The 26,349-nt window shown below is 33.7% G+C and overlaps 3 protein-coding genes across 3 annotated transcripts; all 3 read left to right on the top strand.

Moving 5' to 3' along the window:
- The first annotated feature begins 1,073 nt into the window (after positions 1 to 1,073).
- LOC137649610 (pro-resilin-like) lies at positions 1,074 to 2,142 on the top strand. Its single transcript, XM_068382587.1, has 3 exons — positions 1,074 to 1,085; positions 1,561 to 1,647; positions 1,912 to 2,142. The coding sequence occupies exons 1-3, from the start codon at positions 1,074 to 1,076 to the stop codon at positions 2,140 to 2,142; spliced, it is 330 nt and encodes a 109-aa protein (XP_068238688.1).
- Positions 2,143 to 4,735: 2,593 nt separating this feature from the next.
- Positions 4,736 to 5,592, top strand: LOC137649609 (pro-resilin-like). Its single transcript, XM_068382586.1, has 3 exons — positions 4,736 to 4,747; positions 5,073 to 5,159; positions 5,295 to 5,592. Exons 1-3 carry the CDS (start codon positions 4,736 to 4,738, stop codon positions 5,523 to 5,525), a joined length of 330 nt encoding a protein of 109 aa, XP_068238687.1. The 3' UTR covers positions 5,526 to 5,592.
- Positions 5,593 to 12,183: 6,591 nt separating this feature from the next.
- Positions 12,184 to 16,417, top strand: LOC137649853 (pro-resilin-like). The gene is made up of 3 exons (XM_068382798.1): positions 12,184 to 12,348; positions 15,982 to 16,068; positions 16,187 to 16,417. The coding sequence occupies exons 1-3, from the start codon at positions 12,184 to 12,186 to the stop codon at positions 16,415 to 16,417; spliced, it is 483 nt and encodes a 160-aa protein (XP_068238899.1).
- Positions 16,418 to 26,349: the final 9,932 nt, after the last annotated feature.

The raw sequence follows: 26,349 nt of genomic DNA, 5'->3' as shown, positions 1-26,349 counted from the left end.
CACGGCATGGCAAGCTTAAACAGGTGGTTCTGTTACCAGTGCAGGAGAAAGCTAGAGATAAAAAAAATGCATTACAGTGTATGAGCGTGTATGAAACACGAGCGGTGCAATACAGAAACGAATGGATTTCCCTTCTAGATTTCAGATATCGCTTTCCCAACGATCCAATTTCCCCATCAATGACTTCTTATGCAATTTACATCTGACCAATCCAGAGTACGTTACTATCTTCCCGAACTTTCGTGACCTGTGCTCCACGGTTTAAGCATAAGTTTAATGAAGGAAAAGTTATCTGAATGGCATATTTTATATCCAATTTGCCTCTTATAACCTATGTATAGCGCTGAAGGACCCTCGGGGTCTTTTCATCCTCTCAGTCTTAGAACCTTCAAATCTCCATGACACCACGTGTTTTTTCAGTAGACGTCTTATAAACTGATACGTTTAAATCTCTATCAGAACATGCTTCGTTTTGAACAGTATTAACAAGTAAGATTTGACGTAAGTATTATGTTGCATTTTTTAAGCCAACATTAGAGTTTAAAAACTTAAAGCCTTTAAAATTTGTGAGGGACACGTTACACCACGAATAGAAAAAATGATGTGCACGAAAATGTAAAAGAAAAAAATAACACCTAAAAAAATCAAATTCGGTTGATTTACAAGCTATAGATTAACTTTGGACCATTTAATAACCTCCAGCCTTAGAATAGCAAAGTCAAATTGTGCAAAGCCTAATTCACTAAGATAAAAAATTAAATAGCCTTTGGTCTCAAATAACAAATGTATCTGAAACATACTGACAAAAGCTTTCCTGACATATATAGGAGACTTTCTGTGCTAAAAAAGTACAGTACATTCGACCTTCAAAGGAGACCATTTACAATCGTCCGTCAAGGATGGGAGGGGCTCAGTGGAAATTCCTTCTCTTTTAACCCCTAAGGACTTCCTTCCTCTTCTTCTTTCTCCTTCAGGCTTCGACCTCTAAGACCATACGACTTCCTTTCTCTTCTCCGTTATATAAAGGCGAGTATTCTATTCCCTGACATCACAGTCCTCTTCTCTTACACATCATGATCGCTAAGGTAACAAATAGGAAGCGTTGAACCGTTGTGGAATTCTTGGAATTCTTAGATGTACAGTTGGACACAGAAATTCCAGGCACCCGACTGATTGAGTGCATCCTGTCAGTCTGTCTCACCCTTACTGCTTGGCGAGTAATCAAACAGATAAGTTTAGGGAGCGATAGGTGGTCAGCCAGGCTACATGCAGCTCTTCAGTTAGAGTGACCGGGTGCACTTCTTCAGAGTGAGGTGTACTAGGAATTCCTGTATCTAACTGTACCTTTTTGAAGAAAAACGTTTGCTGAGCTTCGAGTTTTCTATGCAATATTGTTTTATTTATTTAATTCATTGGGTGTTTATGATCCTCCTTTTTAGCTATATGTGAACCATGACTTGAAATGCATAAATAATGTCAAATTTCGAAGTTACTGAATTCAGGAAATATATTCCCACAATATGAATTATACAATCCTTACTAATTCCTTTTTTCTTATAGACTTGTTTGGCTTTGGCCTTCGTTGCCACTGTCTTAGGCGCCCCATCCCAGCCTTCCTATGGCTACGCCCCTCAACCTACTCACGAGGTAAGAATGGAATTATGCTTCTTGTAGGTATAACAATAGTTCCAGCGATATGTAATTAATATCAGAAAAGATTTAAACGTCAATTATTTTTATCATATGGATAAATGTAGGGTAACTTATCTTACATTGAACCATATGATAAAAAAACTTATATATAAATAAAAGATGAAAGTCGCCACTGATTAATGGACTGTTTATCTTATAAACATATAACCGAAATAATCCTCTAAAAGTTAGCATTGATAAATCTTCTTGTGCTGACAGGAACCAGCCAAGTACGACTTCAACTACGCCGTCAAGGACGACTACTCGGGCAACGACTTTGGCCACCAGGAAGCCCGTGATGGCTACGACACTCAGGGATCCTACTACGTGCTCCTTCCCGACGGTCGCCTGCAGAAGGTGTCCTACAACGTCAACGGGGACTCGGGTTTCGTGGCTGAGGTCACTTACGAGGGAGAGCCTCAGTACAATCCAGCGCCCTCTTATGCTTAAGACGTCTACACCATTTAGGGGACGATGATACGAAACTATTTATCTGAATAAACTATTGTTTTTAAAAGAAAAATGTTTTAATTAATGTCCTAATATTACTATGCCTTTCAGTGGGTGGTATAATATAATGGTTATGCCTTACCAAAGCTCTTTTAATCTATCTCTCTGTCAATATATCTACCTATCTATCAATCAATCTATCTAATTTCCTATCTATCAAGTAATCTATCTACCTGTCTATATATTTATCTATTTTATTCCGTCTATCGATTAAAATCGAAACCTCAAAACGTTTCTAAGATAACAAATAGTATTTATAAGAATTGGATCTTCTATAAACAAAATTACCAAACAATAAATGAAGTTTTAACTTCTGTTAACCAAACAAAGTTTTTTTTTTTCTGCATTTTCTAAGCTTCACGGTATGTTGCTGTCCATGTGATTTGCGGTTTTCATAATAAAAGCGAAATAAGATTATTAACACCACTGGAAAGTTAATTTCGAATTATCTTCACCAAATGCTAGAAGAAAAGGTCGCGGGTTTCCGATGCGAAAACTAAAGAATTCAGTTCGCAATTAATTACTAAGTCGTACTGAAGAATGAAAACCTTATTTTCAGTAGGTAGCAGGATAGGTAAGGAACCAGCCACTCTTTGTGATACTATCCCTAGTGAGTTATTGAGTCCTTTGACTGGCCACATATTACTACATTGGATAGCTCTCTGATAATAGTCTTGCACTTTCTTTACACGTTCTCCTGTTTTCTCATACACCTGACAACACAAAAATAAATAAAATCGTTTTCATTAGTGTCAACTATTACACTGTAAATATTCTGTGACTACTTTCCACTTGGTATGGGTAGAAGAGACTCTTTAGCTGCTCTTCTTAGGACAGTAGAATAAATAATTGTTCTCCATTTGGGTAGTGCCATAGTCTGTACCATGGCCAACCACTGACTTGAGTTAGGCTAAACTCAGGCACACTCTTCTATCTGTTTCCTTGCTTCCTTTTCTCACTGGGCTATTTCCATGTTGGAGCCCTTGGGCCTATATCATTCTGCTTTTCCAATTACGGTTGTAGCTTAGCTAATGATAATAACAATAATAATACGATATCCTTTTCTATATGTGGAAAAATAGAATCAAAGAGGATGATTGAACTAATATTTTAGATATATATGATTTGACCCTTTGGCACACGACCCTGTCGTGGACAGAATCATCTTCATGACCAGAAAGTACGTAGGGAGCAAATTGTTGTAGTTATGAAAAAGTATGATTTTTTTAGATACAGTATGCATGAAATTATTATTATTATTATTATTATTATTATTATTATTATTATTGTTGTTGTTGTTGTTGTTGTTGTTGTTGTTATTACGAGACAAGTTGCTTGTAGTTAGAAAAGCGGACTATAAAAACTACAAGTCCATGATATAAATATCACACTAATACGAAAAAAAAAAAAAAAGAAATTGAGAGGCAAATACTGAAATACTAGAGAGATATGATGAATAAAAAAAACTAGTTATACATATAACAAATGAAATATGAAACAAGACCTAACTACAACATATCCACTCGACGTTTAAGTTTCTAAAGTTCAATGATTTCAACCACTTGATATGAAGATGAATGCTGTGTGGCACCGATCCTCAAAGAGAAGAAAAGGATGCCAGAACTAATTACACATTCAATTCAAGGAGTTGGACAGCTCAGCACGGCAGGATTCGAACTCAAAGGATGCTCAGAAAATTCAGGTGCCAGAGATTGACTACAATACTACGAACATGAACTTTGGTTGACTTAAAGTTTATATTTGAGATGCAAGTCAGTTGATGATGATTGAACAGGAAAACTATTCAGATCATGACAAAAAGTCTCTCTCTCTCTCTCTCTCTCTCTCTCTCTCTCTCTCTCTCTCTCTCTCTCTCAATAGATCATTATATTTCCCCGCATTCTTCACTTGATACTGAGAAGGTAAACTTCTCTTACTGGCTTCTGTATTTGATAGAAACACATATCTTCCAATGAAATATGGTTTGCCATCGCCCGTTAACATTAACAGCAACCTAATTCTGAATTACCTGTGTACTTGAAAATCCTTGTATGTGTTGAAAATCAAATGATTTCCATACGTTTTGAAAGATATTTGTATTAAAATATCTTTCATACTAAAATGGCTGGATCCACACAGCTTCAGAGAATATCTAAAATTAAATTATAAGCTAAGCAAATTTCCTCACTGGCCTATTTTTCCCTGTTGCATCTAGCTTTTCCAACTAAGGCTGTAGCTTAGCTAATAATAATAATAATAATAATAATAATAATAATAATAATAATAATAATCATAAAAGAGTAATGCGTTATTGGTATGTCAGAAATCCCATTCGTTCTTCTCGTCAGACCACGAGCAAAGGAAAAGCAATGTCAAGGACAGATGATGGGCGTTGTGTCAGCGAAGAACGTCTTTGGGAGGGAGGACCTTTCTCCTGCAGCCACAAGAGGCTCCTCCCTCTTAGTCTCGGGCTAGATCTATATATATGGCCACATTCAAAGACTATCATCGCACTCCACTCCAAACACTCACCATGATCGCCAAGGTAAAATGCTTCTGACGATTTCCTTTGAATAGGATTATCTCTTCATGCAGGTTCTAATCAATTTAATTCCCATAAATATATTCAGTTTGATAATGATTATATATCATGTCTTGCACGTGGCGTGTACATATAGTTTTTCCCATTTATCCAGGTTTACTTATATTGCTTAGTAACACTCACATTAAATGCAGTTACCATCTCTCGACCAGTTCAGTTTGAGTAAAACTGAAACTGCAGATAAGATTTAACTAATTGAAAGGGTTTTTAACTTTCACGATTCCATCGGAACAACGTTTTTTATTCACTGTTGTTTTCTTCCTGACAGATTTGTTTGTTGTTGTCCCTTGTGGCTGCCGTCTTTGGTGGCCCCTCCCAGCCCCAGTATGGATACGCCCCTCCTCCATCTCACGAGGTCAGTTATAAATTAAAATCTTCCAAAAATGTTAATAAATTCTAAATTCATAATTTTGTTGAAAGTATAAATCAAATTAATCAAATCCAAAATCTATGTTATAACATTTGATTGAAAATTGACTTCTCCTGACAGGAACCAGCCAAGTACGACTTCAACTACGCCGTCAAGGACGACTACTCGGGCAACGACTTCGGCCACCAGGAAGCCCGTGATGGCTACGACACTCAGGGATCCTACTACGTGCTCCTTCCCGACGGTCGCCTGCAGAAGGTGTCCTACAACGTCAACGGGGACTCGGGTTTCGTGGCTGAGGTCACTTACGAGGGAGAGCCTCAGTACAACCCAGCGCCCTCTTATGCTTAATGAACCTGATTGCGAATTTATAGATTATTTTCTATTTATCGAATATAATTAATAAAACATATTTTTATTAAAACGCTATTTTTCTTAAATTCCTATAGAGAAAAATATTTCCAAAATAAATGTGCAATAAATTTCGGTGATAAAAGTTAATTTTTCTACTCTCTCTCTCTCTCTCTCTCTCTCTCTCTCTCTCTCTCTCTCTCTCTCTCTCTCTCTCTCTCTCTCTCTCTCTCTCTCTCTCTCTATATATATATATATATATATACATATATATATACATATATATAATATATGCGTGTGTGTATATATATATATATATAATATATATATATATATATATATATATATATATAAATGTATATATACATACATATATATATATATGCATATATATACATATAAATACACATATATATATGCATATATATACATATATATATGCATATATATACATATAAATATACATATATATATAAATATACAATATATATATATATATATATATATATATATATATATATGCATGTGTGTGACTGTTTCCAAATTGATTATAACGATAAATGAAACATCACTTTTTTTTAAATATTATTCTGGCAAGTAATGAAAATAAACGAAAATAGGAACAAACATTTTTAATTCAATCTTGCAACACGAATATTTGCAAGCACAACCAAGGGAAATGCAGTGAAATAACTGTTAGTTGAATGTAGAAATGCATATTATGAAATCAATCTTAAGGGCGATAAAAATTTTATTCTTCATGGATGATTCAAACTTACAATTTCATATATATATATATATATATATATATATATATATATATACAGTATATATATATATATAAATATATATATATATATATAGATAGATAGATAGATAGATATATACATATATATATATATATATATATATATATATATATATATATACTGTATATTTATATATATATATATAAAATTTATTTACATGTAAGGATTTATATATATATGTATGTATATATATATATATATATATATATATATATGTATATATATATATATATACTGTATATATATATAATATATATATATAAAGATTCATATATATATACATAAATATATATACAAATAAATACTTGAACTAAATATGAATTTTATGACCATTATTATTTCAAAATAATATAAACATATATGTTAACACTATGATACGAATTTGATAATTATTAAGTAACTATCTATTCCAATCAGCTATCATGTAAAAACAAATATAAAATCAATCAAGACATGAAGGAACTTGTGAACTGTTTTCTCTATCTTAAAGCAGGAGTATTGATAACATTGCCTCTATACCGCACGTGTTTCATACACGATCATTCAATCTAATAATTCTGTTTTTTTTATCCCTCCCTCTCTCCCGTACTGATAACAGAATAAACCGTTTAAGCTTGCCATCGCATGTTTTACTTTGTTTGAATTTTTGTGCCATTCTTCCTCTCAAGTGTGTGTATACAAGCTCATTATCTGCTGAATAAACATGACTCGCATTCATCTCGCCTCTCTGTTAGCACTCCCTCGAGACCATCGTATGTTTCAGATTGTTTGAATTAGTGTGACATTCTTGCTCTCAAGTGCTTGTATGTAAGCTCGTTATCTGTTAAATAAACAGGACTTGCATTTACCTCGCCTCTCTGTTAGCACTTAACCTCGCACACCTCGTTAGGTATTTAAAAATGGATGTAAATGAACCGTCAGGAATGAGTCTTTCTTCCACAAAATCATTCCGTTCAATAACGCTATTCCTCTGCAATGACGAAAGGCAGGATTAATAGGATGAATGTAAACTCGTACTCAAATCAATTAATTTCTCTTTCTGTTATAACAGAGGCGTTGAAAGCCAAAGGTCTTTCTTGCTGCTTGTTAATAGTGGATGTTTACAAATGGGAGTAAACAACAATTATATTCATAGCAGATATATTTATCTGTTTTGAAAGCCATTTTGAATAAACAATAAAACCAGAATGTTCCGAATAACATTTGCCTTCTAGAAAACCAATTAGCATCTCTAACCTGACGGAAAGAAGGGTAAAATATCAACACTAAATATATCCTTTCTATAAAGGAATATGACTACCAAGTGTAATATGCACGGCGTCAATGACCTTCGATATCAGGATGCCAGAAAACTTCATAATTAATTCATTCTATTATACAATCTTTGAAGTTCAGATATGTTTAGGATCTTCCCCTCGATTTACCAATATTCATTGAAGACAAAAGTCTAAATCATATTGGTATCAAATGTGTATTTCAAGTTGAATAACATTTTATGAGCTCCAATGATAACACAAGTACCACGTTTGAAATCGCCAGAAGTCAAAGGAAGTTTGAATTTCAAATGAATCATGGGAATGCGGTAACTGTAGATCTTGAGAGAGAGAGAGAGAGAGAGAGAGAGAGAGAGAGAGAGAGAGAGAGAGAGAGAGAGAGAGAGAGAGAGAGAGAGAGAGAGAGAGAGTGTGTGTGTGTAGAGGCTGCAGAAAAAAATTTCAAACCTTTGGCAGGAAAAGGCTTGACTAAGATGAGGAGACTTGAAGAAGACATGGGTGATTAAACAGCCTCATTATTATTATCATTATCATTACTATTATTACAAGCTAAGACACAAACCTAGTTAGAAAAGCAGGATGCTATACGCCAAAGGCCTCTAACAGGGAAAATTGGCCAGTAAGGAAAGGAAACAAGGAAATAAATAGACTACAAGAGAAGTAATGAACAATCAAAATTAAATATTTTAAGAACAGTAATAACATTAAAATAAATCTTTCATATATAAACTATAAAGCATAAAAAATCAAGAGGAAGAAAAATAAGTAAGAATAGAATGCCCTAGTGTACCCTCAAGCAAGAGAACTCTATCCCCAAGACAGTGGAAGACCATGAGAAACTAAAATAGCGATAGAAATATTGTTGAAGGAATTGGAAGACATGCTTAAATAATTAAGAAATTGTAGATTTTGAAAATTGATATCGTATGGACGTGATAAAGTTTAGAAGAGGGATTGTAGATAAAGTGTTTGCGGAGGAAATAGAATAAAGATCAAGAAATTGCTTGGAAAATGGAGTTAGTAACACGTAAAATAGAAAGTACAGGAATATTTCCAAATGACAAGGGAAATATAGGAAATTAGTTTTCCGATAAATATTCAAATTCAGCTATAAAACTGCAAAAAAAAATATAAACTTCAGAAATTTACTCTTAAAGGTTAAAGGTCGCTCATGAATGGCAGAGGCAATGAGACAGGGACAATGCCCTAACGACTAACCATGTATGAATATAATCAGCACACAGGCCCCCTCTCCACCCAAGCTAGAACCAGGAAGGGATTCCAGGAATGGCTGCTGAAGACTGAGCAGGTAGAACTATGGGCTCCCCCAAACCCCAAATCTTAGTTCTAAAGGATGGTAAGGTTGCAGTCAGTACAACAAGAAACTATCGAGCTTGAGCGGATCTCGAACCCCAGCCAAACAGATCACCAAGTAGGCACGTTTCCAATAGGCCATCACAACCCACTACTCAATTCATAAAGTTTTTTCACAAATGTTATGGGTCATTCTCTGAATCAAAGAATTGAAATAATATCGACGTGATTTCAGCAGTACAGTACGCCACTTGAGTAACAGTATTTGCAAATATTAAGGATAGACAGAATCAACTGACCCAGGAAATCTAAAATCAGATGAATATCCTTCAAAGTATATCGTCGAAATATCTGTTACAATTTTATTTACTTCCTCAGTAAAGATACCTTGATACAAAATGCAAATAAAACTGCTTTTTGCATGATTATACTGTGGCATCGTTGGTGTTGGGTGCTAACAGAGAGGGAGGTGAGTTCAAGTCACATTTATTCAACAGATAAAGAGCTTATATACAAGCAGTTGAGAGCAAGAATGTCTCAAAAAATAACAAATATAAAGCATGCAATTGCAAGCTTAAATAGATTATTCTGTTATCAGTGCGGGAGAGATAAATTAAAAAAGCAATAGCATTAGTATATGAGCGTGTATGAAACACATGCGGTACAATACAGAAACTAATGGATTTCTCTTCTAGATTTCAGATATCACTTTCCCAACGATCCAATTTCCCCATCAATAACTTCGTATGCAATTTTCATCTAACCAATACAGAGTACGTTACTATCGTTCCGAACTTTCGTGACCTGTGCTCCACGATTTAGGTAAAAGTTTTGTGAAGGAAAAGTTCTCTGAATGGCATTTTTTTTTACATCCAATTGGCCTCTTATAACCTATGTACAGCGCTGAAGGACCCTCGGGGTCTCAGGGGTTGAATGAAGCCTACTCATAAATTACATGCGTCATCTACTCAAAGATTCTTAAACGCAACTCTTTTCCTCCTTTCAGTCTTAGCTCCTTCAAATTTCCATGACACCACGTGTTTTTCAGTAGACGTCTTATAAACTGATACGTTTAAATCTCTATCAGAACATGTTTCGTTTTGAAAAGTATTAACAAGTAAGATTTGACGGAAGTATTATGTTGTATTTTTTTTTTTAAGCCAACATTAGAGTTTACAAACTTGAACCCTTTAAAATTTGAGGGAAAGGTTACACCATGAATAGAAAAAGGTGTACGAAATTGTCAAAAATAGGAAGTGATCCCTTCGAAAAATTAAATTCGGTTGATTTAAAAGCCATAGATAAACTTTAGGCCATTTAATAAACTCCAGCCTTAGAATAGCAAAGTCAAATTGCTCAAAACCTAATTCACTAAGATAAAAAATGAAATATCCTTTTGTCTCGAGTAATGAATGTATCTAAAACATACTGACAAAAGCTATTCATAAAGATTTCCTGACGTATATGGGTGACTTTCTGTGCTAAAAAAAAAAAAAAAAGTACAGTACATTCGACCTTCAAAGGAGACCATTTACAGTCGTCCGTCAAGGATGGGAGGGGCTCAGTGGAAATTCCTTCTCTTTTAGCCCCTAAGGACTTCCTTCCTCTTCTTTCTCCTTCAGGCTTCGACCTCTAAGACCATACGACTTCCTTTCTCTTCTCCGTTATATAAAGGCGAGTATTCTATTCCCTGACATCACAGTCCTCTTCTCTTACACATCATGATCGCTAAGGTAACAAATAGGAAGCGATGAACCGTTGTGGAATTCTTGGAATTCTTAGATGTACAGTTGGACACAGAAATTCCAGGCACCCGACTGATTGAGTGCATCCTGTCACACCTTTACTGGGTGGCGAGTAACCAAACAGATAAATTTCGGTTGAGATATGTGGTCGGTCAGGCTACATGAAGCTCTCCACTCAGTGTGACAAGGTGCACTTCTTCAGAGTGAGGTGTACTAGGAATTTCTGTATCTAACTGTGCCTTTTTGAAGAAAATAAGTTCGCTGAGCTTCAAGTGTTCCAAACGATTCTGTTTTATTTACTTTATTCATTGGGGTTTATTATCCACATTTTCCGCTATATGTGAACCATGACTTGAAATGTACAAAAATTTAAATTTTCGAAGTTACTGAATTCAGGAAATATATTCCCAGAATATGAATTACACAAACCTAACTAATTCCTTTTTTCTTATAGATTTGTTTGGCTTTGGCCTTCGTTGCCACTGTCTTAGGCGCCCCATCCCAGCCTTCCTATGGCTACGCCCCTCAACCTACTCACGAGGTAAGAATGGAATTGTGCTTCTCGTAGGTATAAAATTGGTTCCAGCGATATGTAATTAATATCAGAAAGATTTAAACGTCAATTATTTCTATTATATGTACAATTGTAGGGTAACTTATTTAGTTCAAAAATATGATAAAAAAAATCTCATATTGAATAAAAAAAAAAAAAAAGTACCCACTAGTCAATGGACTATTTATCTTATAAACATGATAGCCGAAATAATCCTCTAAAAGTTAGCATTAATAAATCTTTTTGTGTTGACAGGAACCAGCCAAGTACGACTTCAACTACGCCGTCAAGGACGACTACTCGGGCAACGACTTCGGCCACCAGGAAGCCCGTGATGGCTACGACACTCAGGGATCCTACTACGTGCTCCTCCCCGACGGTCGCCTGCAGAAGGTGTCCTACAACGTCAACGGGGACTCGGGCTTCGTGGCTGAGGTCACTTACGAGGGAGAGCCTCAGTACAATCCAGCGCCCTCTTATGCTTAGGACGTCTATTTATGAAAAGATGAACCGAAACTATTTATGAAAGATTCTTTTTTTTTTCAAATAAACTATCGATAAGATGAATATCGTATTAATTTGCTTACCCTTCAATTCAGTCGTAGGCTTACGGTAATTTAAGACTATTACTCAAATTTCTTTATATATCATTCTTTCTGTTATTCTATCCACCTATCTGGATATATATATAAATATATAATATATATATATATATATATATATATATATATATATATATATATATAGGATTGAATGACATGAGTCAGAGAAAGGGCGGTGTCTGTAGGCAAATAATTTATGGATAAGGAAATTGCTTGAAAAGAAAATGCATACGCTGATAATTGAGTTTGAAAATATCTGGCAGAGGGGGAAGTTGAGAGTAAATAAGAAAAAGAAGGGATGGAAAGAATTGGAAACAAAAAATTGGAATAATGGAAGAATTGAAAAGTTTTATACTTACAAATGGTTGATGACAAGATGAGAGAAGATGTAGGTTACAGAATAGGAATAGCTAGAAATGAAACAAAATGTGTGCAAAAAATTGGTAGGATACTTGAGCTGTCAATGGAAGCCAAAGTGGGAATGAATGAAGACATTATCAAACCATCTACATCTAATGAAAGTGGAGTATGAATGTTGAATGTGAATGAAAGGAAAGAGGTTAAACCTATTGCAATAAACTATTTGTGTAGTGTGTGCGTTGTAAGAAGAGCTGACATGGTGAGAATGTGGAGGCAAGCAGTCCAAAGGGTTGGCATTAGTGAAAGATGAACTGGTCTTTTCATGTGGTTTGGTATTATGGAAGGAACAGACGGCAAGATGATCGTGGAAAGATTGTATAATTAAGTAGTAGGAGGTAAGATGCTGATGGTTTGGGCATGATCTTCACACTCCCAAAGAAAGATTAGTTCACCAAACTTTGAACTGGGCTCCACAAGTTACTAGAACAATTGGAAGTCCCAAGCCTACATGCCTTAGGACTATGAAACGTGAAGTAGGAGATGATGAATGGAGAAGTTTTGAATTAAAAGCTCAAATAGAGAAGACTGGTGAAATCTAATCAAGGACTCTTTGCGTCAATAGGCGTAGGAGGAGATGATGGTGATGAGGAGGAGGTGGTAGGATGAGAGGAAAGGCTCTAAAATGTTGGTTATATGATAATAAAGACTTACTGGAAAGGATAGGACTCAATATGAGCTAGTGCACGAGGGCGTCTCCTCTCAGTGGCCAAGAAACAAAGGCTAAATGGTGTAGTGTGTCAAAGAGCTGAATGGTGTAATGTGGCGAAGAGATGACTGGTGTAATATGACTAAGAGCTAAATGGAGTAATGTGTCTAGAGCTGAATGGAGTAATGTGTCTAAGAGCTGAATGGTACAATGTGTCTAGGAGGGTTCGATACTTTTGTGATGTACTGTACATATAGGACGCTAATAACGTTGTTAAATTCTTAATGAAATGGATCATCATCATGATTCTGTAGTTAAAGGATGAATTTTTCAGTGGTCTGAGAATTTATTTATGGAACCACCCACTTGTCAGAAGAAACCGCTTATTGTTGAGGAATGGCGAGAGGCAACTTTAAGAATTTCCTTCCAAAAGACTTTGCACAATGAATTATTAACATCTATGAATATTCACAAAGGACTGTTACTCATCCTAAACGAATCCTTATCAAGTAAACAGTATTTTTTTTTCATGTATATTTTGCAAATAAACATATATTAGCTACGTTTCGTCATAATATCATTTTGTATTTCAAATTCATTACTTGCCAATGGAACCTGATTAAGATAAGTGGAATCTTAATATAGATAAACGTTCGGTTTCTAAATGTTCAACTGAGTTAGTATTTAGGAATGCCCATAAATCTTTACCGTAATCCCTATCTAAAAGATTTTTAGATGAATACAGCAAGGAGAGAGATTGAAAAGAGTTGAAAATTTCAAGTATTTAGGATCAACAGTTGCAAAGGATGGTGATCTTGGGGCAGAAATGAACCACAGAATACAAGCAGGATGGAGAATTTGAAAAAAGTGCGCGGAGTACTATGCGACAGGAAAATAGGGGTTAAGTTGAACGGCAAAGTACACAGGACAGTTGTGAGACCGGCAATGATGTATTGAGCGGAGACGTGGGCAATAAAGAAGACAGAAGAGAAAAAGATAGATGTGGCAGAGATGAGAATGTTGAGATGGATGTGTGGGGTGACAAGAAGAGATAAGATACGGAATGAGGTAATTAGGGGTACCACAGGAGTTAGACAACTATCAGGTAAGATCCAAGAAAGTAGACTGAGGTGGTATGGTCATGTCATGAGAAGAAATGAACAGTATATTGGGAGGAGAGTAATGTAGGTAGAGGGAGACCAAAGCGAAGGTGGATGGACTGTATCAAGGATGACCTTCGATCAAGGGGATTAACCGGTGATGATGTAGACAAAGACGAAGACAGCAAACATATCTCAATTTTCTTCACTATTTAAGTCTGTATTTAATATAATAAAAAAAATTGTAATCTCTTTGTTCATTTTGTCATACTGTTACGAAGATGTTGAACATTTTAGTGAATCACTTGTTTATTCCTGGCTTACAACTACTTACAAATATATAAAGTTCCATTACAATTTAATCAATTCTTTTCCATTAGATGCGAAAATTGTATAAACAAATGAGGTTTTTCTTTGAGTTTTTATAGTTTACATATAAAATATTTGTCTTAATGTTGTTACTCTTCTTAAAATATCTTATATTAATTATCAATTACATTTCTTGTAGTTTCCTTACTTCCTTTCCTCACTGGGCTATTTTCCCTGTTGGAGCCCTCGGGCTGATAGCATTCTGCTTTTCCAGCTAGGGTTGTAGCTTAGCAAGCAATAATAATAATAATAATAATAATAATAATAATAATAATAAAAGATATAAAGAATGAACAGGAACGTTAGTTTTTGGCTGAACTTTGAATATCTCTTATCACTAATCAAGGTTCCGCTAAACTATGTGAAATGCAAAATATATCCTAAATAAGTCGATTCAAATACTAATAAATAGAAACACTGAGAATTTTGGAAATCTTCCATATAACCATTTGGCCTCCAATCCTCTTAGGAGTATTTTTAAGTAAAGAATTAAATTGGAATCTAGAAGGTTGGAAATTTCGTCATAAGGGATTAAGACTGTACACTGTAACGATATTTCTGTACACACACACACACACACACACACATATATATATATATATATATATATATATATATATATATATATATATATATATCGGTCGTTATCGCTTTTCCTTCGCAGTGATAACTCGTTAATGCCTGTATGTACTTGTGTCAATTGGTTTTAATTTTTGTGACCTTCCATGGAAATTGTTGTTATTAAAGCTCGCGTTTTATGGAAATAAAGTCAGTTCCATTCACCTCACTTATCAGTTAATAACTAACTGGTGCCTCCGCAAAAGAGAAAGTTTGAATATAAGAATATATCTCAACCAATAAGTATAATCAGTATAAAATATTAGAATACCTATAATATGCACAATGATAAGAAAGGGGAAAGGCTGTTATGTGAATAGGACAAATTAATAGACTTTAGGTTCGAACCAAACATCATGAAGATAGAAGATAACAGTAATATCCATCCGGACACGCCTCGCGATGACAAGCCAATATTAATATCACAAAATAGAATAAGAATAGCACTTGGAGACTGTTATAAATGTATGCAATATTGTCCCATAATACGTGTACAAATATCCAAAGACTAAGCTCGTTATGTAGTCCCAGAATGATTCCACTTTTGGGCTGTGTGCTCCGGCAGTGTCAAGGACAGATGGGTGGAGTAACAGAGAAGGTCTTAAGCTCTCTGAGAGGACCTTTCTCCAATAATCCAAGTGAGTCTTAACTCCTCCTTCTCCGACTTCACGTATATAAGACCATCTTGCAGCTGTGTTCTATCATATCCCATTCAGAGAACTCATCATGATCGCTAAGGTAAAGCAAAGTAAACTATTTATTTTTGGAATATGACATAACTCTTGTTTCTGTGAAAGTATTTCACAGCAATAAGATATAATTCAAATCAAGTTTCAATTATATCTATTCAATCATAGATAGGTAACTACGATGCTTCACATTAAATTCCTGTTCTAAAACCATAAGGGAACTATACAATTGATATACTTAAGTGAAAGGAGTCTACATTAATGAAGCAGTTACGGTTCACGAAACCATGACATTAATCATGTTCCATTCCTGCCAGGTTTGCTTGTCTTTGGCCCTTGTGGCTGCCGTGTTTGGGGCCCCCTCCCAGCCCCAGTATGGATACGCCCCTCCTCCATCTCACGAGGTCAGTTATAAATTAAAATAATCTGATAACGTCATCATTTATAATAATTTCAAAGCAATTAAAATAGTAAACAGAGAAGAGTTTAAGATATTCATTGAATATTTTCGTAAACTGACAGGAACCAGCCAAGTACGACTTCAACTACGCCGTCAAGGACGACTACTCGGGCAACGACTTCGGCCACCAGGAAGCCCGTGATGGCTACGACACTCAGGGATCCTACTACGTGCTCCTTCCCGACGGTCGCCTGCAGAAGGTGTCCTACAACGTCAACGGGGACTCGGGTTTCGTGGCTGAGGTCACTTACGAGGGAGAGCCTCAGTACAATCCAGCGCCCTCTTATGCTTAAGACGTCTACAGCATTTAGGGGACGATGATACGAAACTATTTATCTGAATAAACTATTGTTTTTAAAAGAAACTATTTTAATTAACAATATCCTAATACTCTATCAACATCATCTCCTCCTACGCCTATTGACGCAAAAGGCTTAGGTTAGATTTCGCCAGTCATCACTATCTTAAGGTTTTAAATCCATATTTCTTCATTCATCATCTACATCAAGCTTCATAGACCTCAGCCATGTAGGCCTGGATCTTCCAACTCTCTTAGAGCCATGTAGGGAATAAAAGGGAAAGAAGACAAAATGTCACAACGCTCAGAGGAAGTCTCCACTATCTGTTTGACAACCTCTACATGTGGAGAACAAAACATTAATTATTATTCATAATACAATTACTTGACTGAGTAGGCAGAAAAAAAGAAAAAGAATGGGAATTATTATTTTTATTATTTATTATTATTATTATTATTATTATTATTATTATTATTATTATTATTATTATTATTATTATTATTATCATTATTATTAAAAGGAGGAAATTAACCAGCCCAATGAGTCAAACTTGACTCTTATAAAGCTGGCCCGATTAACATCCGAAGAAAAATTGTCGTTTATATTAATCTTAAATAAAAATATAAAATATATAATAAATATAATGCTGGAAGATAAATAAATTGGGGTAATAATCTGTAATAAGTAAAAATTTAGATCTCATATGAAGGATATTCATATTAATTTTGAATAAATTAATTAAATAAAAAATATATTAAATATAACGGATATAATAGATAAATTGGGGTGAATATCTGTGATAGGTAGAAATTTAAATCTTATAAGGATATCTATATTAATCTTTAATAAATGAATAAAATAAAAAAGATATTAAATATAACGAATAAAAATAAATAAATTGGGGTAAAAAAATCGGTGATAAATGAAAATTTAAATCTTATCTATAAGAAGAAAGGGAATAAAAATCAAACAATATTGCCTTGAACTATGGAAATCATTTCCACCCTCTCTCTCTCTCTCTCTCTCTCTCTCTCTCTCTCTCTCTCTCTCTCTCTCTCTCTCTCTCTCTCTCTCTCTCTCTCTCTCTCTGTTGCAATTATAAAGGTAAAAGATGACATAATGAAATGTTGCTTTCAAAATATATGAAAATAAAATCAAATGAAAACCTAAGGAGTGACAAGTGGCGAAATACGAGAGATTCGTTATACGTTTTCAAGGTGCACCAAATTGGCTTTGTTTACCAAGAATCTAAGAGATAATAATGGTAGGGATTTTTAGTTAAGAAATCGAGAGAGAGAGAGAGAGAGAGAGAGAGAGAGAGAGAGAGAGAGAGAGAGAGAGAGAGAGAGAGAGAGAGAGAGAGAGAGAGAGAGTGTGTTTTAAGGTTTAGTCCTATATAAAGCAGAACTTCATTTATATATATATATACATATATATATGTATATATATATATATATATATATATATTATTATTATTATTACTAGCCAAGCTACAACCCTAATTGGAAAAGCAAGATGCTATAAGCCCAAGGGCTCCAATAGGCAAAAATAGCTCAGTGGAGAAAGGAAATAAGGAAATAAATAAATGATGAGAATAAATTAACAATAAATCATTCTAAAAACAGTAACAACGTCAAACCAGATATGTCCTATATAAGCTATTCACAACATCCAAAACAGATATGTCAAATATAAACTATAAAAAGGCTCATGTCAGCCTGGTCAACATAATAACATTTGCAGCAACTTTGAACTTTTGAAGTTCTACTGATTCAACTATCGGATTAGGAAGATCATTCCACAACTTATAGATATATGTATGTATATGTATATATATATATATATATATATATATATATATATATATATATATATACACACACAATACTGGTCCTACCAGCATTAACTTTATTATCATATGCATCAGAAACTTGGAGCCTTACTCAAGCCTCGGAAACATAAGCTATTTACAGCTCAAGTAATCATGAAAAGTTAATAATAAGAATAACACTAGGAGACAGTAAAAGAACAACATAGATACAAGAACAAACTAAAGAAGATGCAGAAAATATATGGACATTAACAATAACAGAATGGGTCCATAGACATTACAAACGAAGCAAGGAAAGGAAGATAAAAGACGATGGATTGATGAACTAAGAAAGTTTATGGGTATGGACTGGCAAAGAAAGGCCATAAACAGACGCAAGCAAAAGGACGTGTCTGAGGGCTTTGTTCTGTAGTGGACTAGTAACAGCTGATGATGATGAGGTAGGTGTGTGTGTTTCTGCGTGTATATATATATATATATATATATATATATATATATATATATATATATATATATATGTATATATATACTGTATATCTATATACACATTTATACATACATATATATATTTAAATATATACACATATACATATACATACGTACCTATATATATATATATATATATATATATATATACATATATATATGTATATATATATACATGTATACATACATATATATATATATACACATATACATATACATATATATAATATATATATATGTATATATACATATATATAATATATATAATATATATATATACATATATATATATATGTATATATATATATATATATGTGTGTGTGTGTGTGTATATATGCTGTATATCCTCCCTTCAAGGATGGTTACCTATCTAGACAGTTTTAGAGAATACTTTTAAATCAAATCTTAAGCCAAGCAACTTTAATCACAGGCCTATTTTTCCATGTTGGGGTCCTTGAGCTTATAGCAACATGCTTTTCTAACTAGAGTTGTATATAGCTGAGCTAATAGTAATAATAATAATAATAATAATAATAATAATAATAATAATAATAATAATAATAATGGGTAATCCGTTATTGGTATGCCAGAAATCCCATTCGTTCTTCTCGTCAGACCACGAGCTAAGGAAAAGCAATGTCAAGGACAGATGATGGGCGTTGTGACAGCGAAGAACGTCTTTGGGAGGGAGGACCTTTCTCCTGCAGCCACAAGAGGCTCCTCCCTCTTAGTCTTGGACTAGACCTATATATATCGCCATGTTCAAAGTCTGTATCATCGCACTCCACTCCAAAGACTCACCATGATCGCTAAGGTAAAACGCTTCAGACGATTTCCTTTGCAAAGGATATCTCTTAATGCAGGTTTTAGTCAATTTAATTCCCATAAATATATTCATTTTAGAAATTATTATATATAATATCTTGGACGTGCCGTGTATATATAGTTTTTCTCTTTCATCCGGGCTTACTTTTATTGCTCAGTAACAATCACATTGAAATGCAGTTTTAATCTCTGTACCAGTTCAGTTTGAGTAATTAAACTGAAACTGCAGATGAGATTTAATTGAAAGGGTTTTCAACTTTCATGACTCCATCTGAACAACATTTTTTATTCACTGTTGTTTTCTTCCTGACAGATTTGTTTGTTGTTGTCCCTTGTGGCTGCCGTTTTTGGTGGCCCCTCCCAGCCCCAGTATGGATACGCCCCTCCTCCATCTCATGAGGTCAGTTATTATTATTATTATTATTATTATTATTATTATTATTATTAATTGCTAAACAACAACCCAAGTTGGAAAAGCTGGATGATATAGGCATAGGGGCTCCAATAGGGAAAATAGCCCAGTGAGGAAAGGAAACAAGGAAAAATAAAATATTCCAAGAACAGAAACAGCATTAAAATAGATATCTCCTAAACTGAAATCTTAGAAAAAGTTAATGAATTCTAAATTCATAATTTTTTTAAAGTATAAATAAAATTAATGAAATCCAAAATCAATGTTATAACATTTGATTGGAAATTGTTTTCTCCTGACAGGAACCAGCCAAGTACGACTTCAACTACGCCGTGAAGGACGACTACTCGGGCAACGACTTCGGCCACCAGGAAGCCCGTGATGGCTACGACACTCAGGGATCCTACTACGTGCTCCTTCCCGACGGTCGCCTGCAGAAGGTGTCCTACAACGTCAACGGGGATTCGGGTTTCGTGGCTGAGGTCACTTACGAGGGAGAGCCTCAGTACAATCCAGCGCCCTCTTATGCTTAAGACGTCTACAGCATTTAGGGGACGATGATACGAAACTATTTATGTCAATAAACTATTGTTTTTAAAAGAAAAAAAATGTTTTAGTTAACAATATCCTAATACTCTATCAACATCATCTCCTCCTACGCCTATTGACGCAAAAGGCCTAGGTTAGATTTCGCCAGTCATCTCTATCTTAAGGTTTTAAATCCATATTTCTTCATTCATCATCTACTTGACGCTTCATAGTCCTCAGCCATGTAGGCCTAGGTCTTCCAACTCTTCTAGTGCCTCGTGGAGCCCAGCTAAACATTGGTGAACTAATTCCTCTTAGAATCCTAATACAAAGTTTTATAGAGGTTGGTATAATATAATGGGTATTCCTTACCAAAGCTCTTTGAATCTATTTGTCTATATATTTCTATCTTTTCATCAATCTGACTACGAATCTGTCTATATATATATATATATATATATATATATATGTATTTATATATATATATATATATATATATATATTATATATAATTTATATATATACATATATATATTAATATATATACATATATATATAAATACATACGTACATATATATATATATATATATATATATATATATAATATATATATATACAGATATAAAATTTATATAATATATATATATATATATATATATATATATATATAAATACATACATATATATATATATATATATATATATATATATATATATATATATATATATATAAATACATACATATATATATATATATATATATATATATATCTACACATATATATATATATATATCTACATATATATATATATATATATATATATATATATATATATATCTACATATATATATATACATATATACATATCTACATATATATATATATATATATATATATAATATCTATCTATATCTACATATATATATATATATATATATATATATATATCTACAATATATATATATATATATATATGTATACATACAAACATACATACACCCATCCTACTAAATTGTATAAATTTGATATCGGAATTCCACACGTTAAAAACAGCACATTTTTCCCCACCACAATTAAGAAAACTCAAGTAAAATAAACGAGTTTAAAATATCGTCATATTTATAATTCCATAAACCATTTAGTATCTAAGATACCGAAAGGACTGTTGGCACTGAAAGCTTAACGGTTTTACACAAGGCTTATGTGCATAAAATGATTTGACGTATGTCTGAAAAACTACAGTTTCTCAGTACATTTTCTGTGAAATAAATAAAAATATGTATACAATCCAAGAGTTACCTAGTAATTAAAATGCATTAAACAACGTTAAATGATGCCTAGAGCGCGTAGTATGAATAAGTTATAAGTAAAATAATGTTTTAATAACGCTCATAAAGTTAGAAAACTTATTCCTAACAGGTATAATGAATGAGATGAAAACACATCAATAAACAACAGATTTCAAAAAGTAAAACAATATTATAATAACGCTGATAAAGTTTGAAAATTTACTCCTATCTTATAGTATAATGAATGAGATGAAACCATACATCAATAAACAACAGATTTCAGAAAGGGTAATCAGAACAGCGATGAACAAATGAGAAATGATAACTAATACATTTGTTAACGTTTAAGGTAACACTCACCCTCCACGCGTCCTGCTTCATCTCCTTGCAGTCTGCGTCCTGTAATCTGTTGCCCTCAAAGGAGTTGGTGCAATTTCTGGTTTGTCTTCAAAAGTTTTAATCACTTTAGTCACTAACTTGTGTACTTTCCACCTCTTCAATATTCTGTCCTTGGTTCTTCAAAGTCTGTTTCTAAATATTCATTGTACCAAGAGGTTGTGTCATTATATCTACACTAACATACCCAGCATTACTAGGCCTATCACCAACAATGACTGTGGCATTCATTTTATCCCCATTGACATTATAATACCAGAATTATCACCAAAAATAACTATGGTACTACGTCTATCACCAACAGACTATGGCATTGGTCTTATCACCAACCCACCCTTTACATGTTTATCACCAGTAATGTTAAAGGAAATACCACCAACAACTATTATGGCACTACACCTATTATGGGAACAGTGTAACACCAGGTATATCACCAAAACACCCTATGCTACTAAGTTTGTCATCAACAAACCCTATTGTAGTTGGTTTATCACCAACACTACCTATGGTACAAAGTTTATCACCAAAACACCCTACGGTACAAAGTTTATCACTAAAACCCCCTATGCTACTAAGTTTGTCCCCAACAAACCCAAACTAGGTTTATCACCAACATTATGGTGCTTGGTGTATCACCAACACAAAGTGCAACAACACCTACAGACACCCTTCAAATTCCCTATTCCTACGGCCTCCGTTACGATCAGACATTCGAATATTGATTGTAGGATGCCTGAAAACTTAAATCAATCAATCAATCAATGCCGTCATATTGAAACTTGCTAATTCTTCGAGTGCACTTTTATTCCACTAATCACGTTAATAACATCATTAACACTGTGGTTTCAACTAGAACATCACTGTCACTCGATGCCATGTTTCTAGTGATTAATTAACTCTCGGCAATGAAATAATCACAAATTCAAGTATTTTCACTTCATTACTTCCGCCATATTGAAACTTGCTAATTCTCGAGTGCACTTATGTTTCACTTATCACGTTAATAACATCACCAGCACTACTTCAAATAGCTCCATTTAAACTAGAACATCACTGTCACTCGATGCCATGTTCCTAGTGAGTAATTAGCACTCGGCAATGAAATAATCACAAAATAATCGTCAAAATAAGAGGGAACACGAATTTAAACGCGCCGGGACTATCAAGTGACGCTGGTTGATAAGCATGGATGGTAGAGTTACTAGAGATTGGAGAGAGAGGCTTCGCTGATGCTGATTGGCTGAAATCGAACGCGCGGGAAAGTTTCCGTGGCTGTGATTGGTTGGGATAGGCTGTGTCTATCCTAGCAACTCCGCTGTGAAATTAATGGCGAGTTACTCCTCTCCATGTCTGGTTTAGTTCTCAAATAATAATCTAAATATACTGTCTAGCAAATTATTATTATTATTATTATTATTATTATTATTATTATTACTTAAGCTATAATCCTAGTTGGGTTAAAAGGCTTTAATCAGGCAGTTTTCCAAGCAAATACAATCACGCCAAGATTGCATCCCCTTTTTATTTTTGCTTTGTAGAATTCCTACTTATCCTACTTATATTTCTTCCTCACACTTATGTCTTTTCACTCAAACATTTAGCAGTATCATTCACCGCTGATATCTCCCCAAGCAATATATTACCGTTAGAACCCATAATCACGCTAATATTGATATACACTTATATCAGCTGCGTTAACTTTAAACCCCGCCAATATCTTGACTCGTTACATCCAGTGCTTGGTTATCAAAATACCGATTGCTTAGATGCCTTAGAACATTAGCTATTTATTTGCTTAGACACATGGGGAAGAGTTCTCCCTTCTCAAACGTTCTGGGGGGGGGGGGGGGGGGGCAGAGGGGAGGGGGAAGCATGCTCTTGATGACGCAACAACGATGTAATGTCATTTATGAAATGGAAACTGCGTCTCTTGAAGAAAGTAAATATCGCCATGAAGTGAATACATACACGTACGCCCACCCACCCATCCACACACACACACGCGCGCGCACACACACACACACACACACACACATATATATATATATATATATATATATATATATATATATATATATATATATATATATATATATCCTGTCATGCTCAGGGGGGAGAGGATGTACTCATACCTTGGTGAGAGGGGGAAGCAGGAGGGTTACACTCGGATACCACTCTCTCCCATAAATTCCCGAACCAGCGGATTGTAGTTAGGAACGGTAAAGGTTATGGGAAAGGTTGAATCTGTGTGTGTGTGTGTGTGTGTGTGTGTGAATGCGTGTGTGTGTGTGTGCATACTAATCTAAATATTTAGACGTTACTTTTTAATTTTCACGAAGATATCTAAATGAACTACACCTAATAAATCTATTCTAATGCAATCTATGAAGAGAATAAAAAAAAATATCAATTTTAGTAGCTTGAAGTTAAGGAATGTAAAAATGCTACGTCAGCATTACCAGTATTTTACTTTTATCATCCACTTGACCGTAATTTCCTCCTGTGTCCTGTGGCAGTTTAACCTCAAAACTCACGAGCTCTCTCGGTGCAAATTCTAAGATTACACCGCAAATGATATTACATGTTGCTTCTATTCAAGGAATATCAAATATATATATATATATATATATATATATATATATATATATATATATATATATATATATATATATATATATATATATATATATATATATAAGGCTTTTCTATAAACCTTGATAAGTTCTTCCCAACAGAACTCAGTCTTCAAGTAGGAAAATCCTCAGTCACCTTTAATACCGTGCAGCAAGGTTGCCAGGTTGGCGTTTTTCAGGCCAAACAACCTCAAATTTGGCCTTTCTGAAATTGGTTGGCTTTTGGTAATATCATGAATAAAAGGCGGGCCTCAAAGACTATATTTTTGGCCTTTTTCTACTAATAGGTTAACCTTTTAAAGCTGCGTTTGATTAGAAGTTAGCCTTTTCTCATTTAAAAAATCTGGCAACTCTACCGTGCAGTGTAAACTACGGTTAAAACGAAGATCTTAGAATTATTTTAAACAATGCAGGGATATTACATAATGCTTCATAATAAGAATGTTATGAATTAATTCAAAACCCTGATTGAATATATAATGTACCTAAGAAAGAATCCATAAGGCTCTTTGTTCAAAGGTATTAGTGTGAAAATAATTCTGTATTACATAAAAGCCGTGGAATGATATCCCTAATCGGGTAGTTGAATCGGTAGAACTTCAAAAGTTCAAAGTTGGAGCGAATGTTTTTATGTTGACCAGGCTGACATGAGTCTTTTTATAGTTTATATATGACATATATGTTTTTAACGTTGTTAATAGTTTATATAGGACCTATCTGTTTTGACGTTGTTACTTTTTTTAGAATGATTTATTGTTAATTTATTCTCATCATTTATTTATTTCCTGATTTCCTTTCCTCACTGGGCTATTTTTCCCTATTGGAGCCCTTGGGCTTATAGCATCTTGCTTTTCCAACTAGGGTTATAGCTTGGCTAGTAATAATAATAATAATAATAATAAAAAGCTAGACTGAAGTATTATAACATACAGGTATTATTAAATATTGATTTGATTAAAGAGCTATTCTGTATTTATTTATTAATAATAATAATAATAATAATAATAATAATAATAATAATAATAATAATAATATTCATAATAATAATAATAACTATTCATAAACATAAAGAACCATACTCTGAACCTTTACAGTTAAGGTCTTCATTTAGGAAGAGGACATAACCGAATGCTCTAAATTCTAATCACCCCTTCGTTGCCTTAAGACAAGTCTACGAAGTAGCCTACTTTCATTTTGTTACCTTGTCTCGTGTGAACTTATTTCTCATGATGCACAGGGTCGCCATATATCAACAAGAGCATTTGAAGTTAACCTGATGACGATTGAAATTAAATGAAAGGACATGAAATTATTATTATTATTATTATTATTATTATTATTATTATTATTATTATTATTATTATTATTATTATTATTAGCCAAGCTACAACATTTTTTGGAAAAATAGAAGACTATAAATCTAAGGCCTCTAACAGGGAAAGTATTATTTTTATTATTATTATTATTATTATTATTATTATTATTATTATTATTATTATTATTAGCCAAGCTACAACATTTTT

The sequence above is a fragment of the Palaemon carinicauda genome, chromosome 11, assembly GCF_036898095.1.
Source record: "Palaemon carinicauda isolate YSFRI2023 chromosome 11, ASM3689809v2, whole genome shotgun sequence".
In the NCBI taxonomy this organism is placed as follows: domain Eukaryota; kingdom Metazoa; phylum Arthropoda; class Malacostraca; order Decapoda; family Palaemonidae; genus Palaemon; species Palaemon carinicauda.
This window is presented reverse-complemented; position numbering and strand designations above follow the sequence as displayed.

Coding starts and splice junctions, on each gene's coding strand:
- LOC137649853 (XM_068382798.1), top strand. CDS start 12,184: ATGGTTGATGACAAGATGAGAGAAGATGTAGGTTACAGAATAGGAATA. Junction 12,349..15,981: donor CTACATCTAATGAAAGTGGA/GTATGAATGTTG, acceptor CATTCCTGCCAG/GTTTGCTTGTCTTTGGCCCT. Junction 16,069..16,186: donor CCCCTCCTCCATCTCACGAG/GTCAGTTATAAA, acceptor GTAAACTGACAG/GAACCAGCCAAGTACGACTT.
- LOC137649609 (XM_068382586.1), top strand. Junction 5,160..5,294: donor CCCCTCCTCCATCTCACGAG/GTCAGTTATAAA, acceptor TTCTCCTGACAG/GAACCAGCCAAGTACGACTT.
- LOC137649610 (XM_068382587.1), top strand. Junction 1,648..1,911: donor CCCCTCAACCTACTCACGAG/GTAAGAATGGAA, acceptor TTGTGCTGACAG/GAACCAGCCAAGTACGACTT.